This window comes from Echinops telfairi, unplaced genomic scaffold (assembly GCF_000313985.2).
Source record: "Echinops telfairi isolate 266 unplaced genomic scaffold, ASM31398v2 ScPeMD7_31;HRSCAF=116, whole genome shotgun sequence".
NCBI lineage: Eukaryota > Metazoa > Chordata > Mammalia > Afrosoricida > Tenrecidae > Echinops > Echinops telfairi.
Window position 1 is genome coordinate 43842310 of NW_022103928.1, and position 6109 is coordinate 43848418.

General features: G+C 45.0%; 1 protein-coding gene and 1 long non-coding RNA gene across 2 annotated transcripts in view; one reads left to right on the forward strand and one right to left on the reverse strand.

Annotated features, from left to right (window-relative positions):
- Positions 1-1930: 1930 nt before the first annotated feature.
- CCT8L2 (chaperonin containing TCP1 subunit 8 like 2) lies at positions 1931-3583 on the reverse strand. The gene has a single exon (XM_004702488.1). It carries the CDS (start codon positions 3581-3583, stop codon positions 1931-1933), a length of 1653 nt encoding a protein of 550 aa, XP_004702545.1.
- A 2010-nt stretch (positions 3584-5593) lies between these two features.
- The window catches only part of LOC123521656, a 3873-nt gene continuing 3357 nt past the window's right edge, over positions 5594-6109 (forward strand). Inside the window, exon 1 of the long non-coding RNA XR_006680045.1 lies at positions 5594-5751. This is a non-coding gene — a long non-coding RNA (uncharacterized LOC123521656). The remainder of the gene's footprint in view (positions 5752-6109) is intronic.

Consider the following 6109-nt stretch of genomic DNA (forward strand, 5'->3'; position numbering starts at 1 on the left):
TCTTGAACTTTTAAAAATTACCTCTTTGTGTCATCATTTTGTTGTTGAGTGTTGTTGATTGCATTTCATCCCCCCTAAATAATCTGAGTGGATCATAATTGACAGTAGTTTCTCAGTTTTGTCATGATGTGATCATCATTCACAAAATGTGATGTGGTCAGCCAGTCGGTCCTGAGGTGATCCCCATAGGATACAATACTGCCACTCAAGCCCTAGGAGTATGACCGGGTTCCTAATTTTCTTACAGGCAGTAAAAGGAGAAAGCAGCAGCAGAGAATGAGGGACCTCAATACCACCGAGATGGAAGAACCCCCTTGACCCAGGGGAGGATTGATGCCTCCAGTGACGGTGGTTCAATAATGAAAATTCCTGCTTTGTGGAAGGAAGATCCAGGTTCATTTCCTGGCAAGTGTACCTCCTGCACAGTAGGCTCCCATTTGTCAGTGGAAGTTATGTGTTGCTATGACGTTTGACAGGTTTCGTTGAAGCTTCCAGACTAAGACAGACTAGGAAGAAAAATCTGATAATCTGCTTCTGAAAAATCAGCCAATGAAAACCCTAAGGATCACATCCGTCCGAGCCTCATAGAGTTGGCCTAGGACCAGCCAGTGCTCCTTTGTGCTTGGTGCCAGTGAGTTGGGAAGCCAACTCAACAAGCATCTACAGCACCTACTGTACACATGTGAAGATGAAAGCAAAGGCACAAATTGTGAGTTGGTCATTGAAAATAGTTTGATACATTTAAGTCTATCATCCTTTGTTCATTAAAGAATATTTCAGGATTTCACTTGCCTAACATTTCAATAGAATGCTTGCAAACGTTTTTGCTCTGTTGCTGCTTAATATGCCTGCTATAGGACATTTGCTTCCTGTGTGTGTCTCTCTCTCCTTCCAAATATCTAAAGTTTTCTTGTTGAAATTTCAGCTTTCATCTCCCAGGTTCTGATCTTTCCCAAAGAGCCCGTGTAACTTGGAGAGTTGGTGTGGAAAAGCTTTGGGTAATATTCATATGAGCCCACTTAATTCAGTTCTACTTCAATCTCTTTAATGACTCACACTCATTGCCATCAGGTCAATTCTGACTCATCGTCACTCTGTAGGACACAAAGTCTATTTTGGCAGTTCTTTTTTGGTGGTTTTGAGATTCTTTCTTCCGACTTTTGAACAGGACTCGCATTATACCCAGTAGAATGGCAAAACTGACCACCAATTCCCTCCATTAGAGTTTCCACACAACACTATTTGCATTCCTCCACCCAGTCATTTGTGGGAGTTGAAAAGAATATGGATCTTAAGAGCCAGACCAAGTAATTTTTCTTCACTGCAGTCTCTAATATCCTTGTAACAGGTACTTCCTAACCCTTTCCACATCTCCACAGATAGTCATTTTCCCTTATGTTATTCATCCCATGGGTACATAAAAAACCAAAAACATGTATTCTACCTACCAGCTCCTTTCTTTACTCCTCCCCTTTCTGCTCCTGCACCTCCTCTTCTTCCTCATTCATCATGTTCTTTGCCCTCAAATTGTATCCCTTTTTCTAATAATCACAAACAGGATGATGGGACGTCTATAATCTGGAACTGTAATCAGGTTGCTAAAGGTTCATGTATATGAGAAAAATCATACAGCCATGAAAGGTTGGAAGGAGATTGTTGTACTTTTGCTGTATCCACACAGCCTAAGAATTCAATCCAAAATATTTAATATTTTAGCAAAGGAACAGAATTTGATGGAGACAGGGAATAAAAGAGAAGAATCTAACAAGTCAGTAAGTAAATCGGTGATAAAGACTTTTATCTTACATTCCTTTACGCTGCAGTTTCCTTAAAGAAATGAACTCTCTAAGATAGCAAATATGGAGGGAATAAATTTTAAACAAAATATTCATTTTGGGGGGTGCCTCTGCCCTCTTTGGCAATATGTACTTTATTTATTCATTGAAAGAAAAGGGGATTTCTTTGCCTTTTTAGACTCGGAATTCAAGTCCTGCTGTTGACTGGGACTTTTCTTGGCCAAAATAACTTCATCTACAGTCACCAGCTGTAACACTACATCAGCTACCACTTGAAGTCCTCGGGCTTTGGCCATAAGGGTGTCCCACACCTGCTCCTTGGCGACATTTATTATCCCTTCTTGCCCCACCCCTATGAGGAAGTTTCCATCTTGGTGAGCTCTGTGCATTTCTGTCATCACGTTGGTGACAGTTAAGCCTGCATTCTCTGCCAGTGCTTCAGGAAGAGACCTGAGGGCCTGGGCAAAGGCTAGGAATACAGGACCACCAGCCCCTTCCAGTTTGCTTCCTTTTTCTGAGAGAATTTTAGCCAGAGTCATCTCTGTGGCCCCAGCTCCAGGAAGCAGCCTGGGGTCCTGACACAGCTGGAAGTAGGCATCAATTCCATGGTAGACAGCCTGCTCTATACTCCTTAGTCCATCAGTTGTGGCCCCCCTGAGGACCAAGGTAAGGGCAGGAGCGTTTGGATGGTCCCATTCGAAAACCACAGCCAAACTTTCTCCCAGCTCCTGTGTATAAACTCTCTGGCACTTCCCTGGCACCAGAGGAGGAATCAGATAAGAAAGCAAAGGTGTGCCCAACATCTCACTCAGGTATGCCATCTCCTTCCGGGACTTGGCTTGAATCACCATGATGCTAAACTTTTCAGCTTCTACTAGGGTCTTCTCATCGATTTCCCCCCACACCACCACCACGTTAATATTCATAGCTGTTAGCTGGGCTATCTGTTTTTCTGCCAATTGTTCCTTTTCTTTACTAAATTTAGTTAGGTCCTCAGGACTAGAAAAACAGGCAGTTGCTGGGGCATTTGTACTGGCTGGTCCAAAGGGACAGGTAAACAGAGCAATCCTGGCACCCCTTAAGACCATGGTCACTTGTCCGCAGGGTTTCCCAGCCACCGCCAGCCCTGGGAGAAGGCACGAGTCTTCTAGTGTAGCTCCTCGCAGAGTGCACACGCCCAGGCGCTCAGGGTTAAAGTTCCCATCCAGCTCCCGGATGGTCCAGCAGGCCTGAGACACTAGCTTGGTCAAGAAGTCCGTCTGGAACAGAGCGTGGGTATTCATCACAGAATAGAGGGCCCAGAATGGATCTTCCAAGGGGCCCAGGGACGCGATCACCAAGGAGGGCAGTATGGCCAGGACCTCAGCTGCAGCTGTTGCATAGGCCTCCCGAAGCTGGGCTCGCGGTAGGCCGGCCCTGAGCAGGAGTTCGGCCTGCTCGAGAAGGGCGCCTGCCAGGAGGACCACAAAGGCCGTGCCGTCGCCCCTGCTCTCAGCTTGGGTCTGAGCAGCCTCTCGGAGGAGCCAGGCTGCGGGGTGCTCCAGCTCTAAGGCCCTGAGAATGGCCAAGGCATAGCCGGTGCAGACAGTGTCTCCCTTGGCAGTCACCAGCAGCTTCTGGCGTCCGTGAGGACCGTAGCAAGGCCGGATGATACTGATCAAGGTCCGGGCCGCTGCTGTGCTGCTCAGCAGGTCCTTCTCTTGTGCTCCTGGAACCGGGATCCCCGGCTTTGCGCTCTGGCTCAGCAGCTCCGGCAACTCCGGGGTCGAGGTGCCTCTGGTGTCCATTGTCTGTGGGGAGAAGGGAGACTATCATGGGCTCCCAAGGCGCTCTAGAAACTGCCGCTGGGCATCGTGGACGCTAGTCTTTGAAGCTGCTCAGGAGTCCCAAACCCATGAGTTGTGAGGTCAAGATGGACCTTAGTTCAGGTTCAAGGATTGACAGTGAAAGGATTTGCTTCTGATCTGGTTCAGCCTCTAATCATCCTCTCTGATGGGTTCTGTACAGAAAGTGGGATCCTGGGCCCTCTGAATCTTGGGAGCTGAAACAGGAGCTCTCCTGGATGACATCACCCTGTGGCTTCTGGAACCAAGGTCAGGGAATGAGATCACAAAAGGATGTTTGGGGTCATCCTATCAGTTTGAGCCTCTTTATCAGGTTTCTTACAGTGCTTGTTGTCTGTTTGTCTTTCAAGCTCCAGGTGTATGAGGCTGCCACAGCCTATTAACTCCTCCAAATGGCATTGGCATCACTAATCTGGCAAAAGCAGGCCAAACGGGGGTGGGGGTGGGGGGCAAGATGTAGCTGGAAGATGCACAACTGGAAATAAACCCAGAGAAACAAAAAGCAACCAGCCTCCCAATGGTCACTGAGGAAGGTAAAGGGCAGAATAGATGGAAAACCACTGTGCATAGAGCTGGAGCCTTGATGTCTTTTTGGTAATTTCCCTCCTACCCTTACCCCCTCGTTCCTTAGGATTTGCCTGCCTTATTTCCATCCTAGGGAGTCAGCGGTATAGTGACCATGTGTTGGGCTGGGCTTTGATCTGTAAGGTCTGACGTTTGAAACCACCAGCTGATCCGCTGGAGAAAGACAGGGTTTTCTACTCCCAGAAAGGGTTACCATCTCAGAAACCCACTGGAACAGTTCTCCATTGTCCCATAGGGCTGCTATGAGCCGGCATTGACTCCATGGCAGAGAAGTTTTTGGTCATTTCCATCCTCCTTGCTTTTGTCCTCCTTCCATTCATTCTCCTTACTCCCTTTTTTTTGTTTTTTGCTTCTTTCCTCAAATAGAGCTTACTAGGTGCAGTGACTTTTTTAATTTAACAGGAATTTGTGGATATGACTATGCTCAACGTGGTGATAGGAATTTAGTGACTTGTGAAGGAAACAAAGTTGCATGCAATTAATCCAATGTTTGATAGATGGTTGGGAAGGCCTCAGGTAGAAAAGTGGCACATACCTATTAAGATTAAGAGGGAACCAAAGAAAATCATTATTTTTCACTTGGGAAAAAAAAATCCTGTTTGTTTAATGATACATTTCCTAAACAAGAAATTGGATCCTAAAATCAACCTCATCATTAAGGAGTGATGATAGTATTAATGGGCATGGTGTTTATGTTTCTGCAGACAAGAGGATATTGAGAAATAATATGGAAAACAAAATTATAGTGAAAGTTAGATGTCCTTAAGGTTAAAAAGAGATAGTTTCTGAGGAAAATTTTTTTTCTGTGCAAAATAACTAGGTGGTTTTGTGAAACTGATATCCATTCATTATTTAAAAATTAAAAGAAAACTACAAAGAAGAGACTGAAGGTCACCTGGTGTCTTAGTTAAGATTTTGTATCAACTTGACTGGGAAAAGATTCTCAGAGGTTTGGCAGTTAAGACCCTATAATCCTCTTAATGAGATATAACACGAAATAATCGCTTCCATAAGAAGACCAACTGTGAGCAGACAGTGAATGAAGAGGTTTTCTCAGGTAAGAGGCTAGAGGTTGCAAGTTGGAGTGGGGGCAAGTGGAGGTAAGGTCCAATTCCAACACAAGTCTACATTGTTGAAAAGCTTACTTGCTTTTATTGGGACTTGATCTTGCCAGTGGCTTGTCAATCTCCAATTCTTTGGACTTCAGCCAGTGACAGGAAGACAGCAGGCTTGTGATTACAGAGGAGAATGAATTTAAGACCAGCTGGTCAGGTTCGTGGCTGCAGGGGCAATGACTCCACGGCAGCAGGTTAGATGGCAGGCCCCTGATGACTCCCAGGGCTGGCAGGCAATGCAGCAGGTCTTGGATCCACTAGCTTCTGCCATCACCAACCTATTGTCTTCCTGCTGATCTCCCTCCAGTGCATCAGCCCTTACAGCTATGTGAGTCAAGAGAAGCCTCCAGTTTGACACCTGACCTATGGACTTGGAACATTCCCCACTGAAAACTTGCCACTTCTACAACTGTGAGAGACATTTTCTTGATATAAATTTCTCTTGCTAATATATATATAATTTTTGGTCGTTTTACTTCTTTAGCGAACTCAGATTGAAACACTTGGAATCCCAGTCCAGAGGTAACTATTGTTGACATTTTCATGTGTGCTATTTTGCACATATGATATACATACAGAGAGACTTATTCAATTTTAAATATTACATATCTTCCCCTAAACATTATGCTTGCTTTCAGATCCACATAGAAATGTTTCTAAGGAGATTGTTTGTTTGTTTTTAATTGTTTTATTAGGAGCTCATACAACTCTTATCACAATCCATACATACATCAATTGTGTAAAGCACATTTGTACATTCATTGCCCTC

Coding starts and splice junctions, on each gene's coding strand:
- CCT8L2 (XM_004702488.1), bottom strand. CDS start 3,583: ATGGACACCAGAGGCACCTCGACCCCGGAGTTGCCGGAGCTGCTGAGC.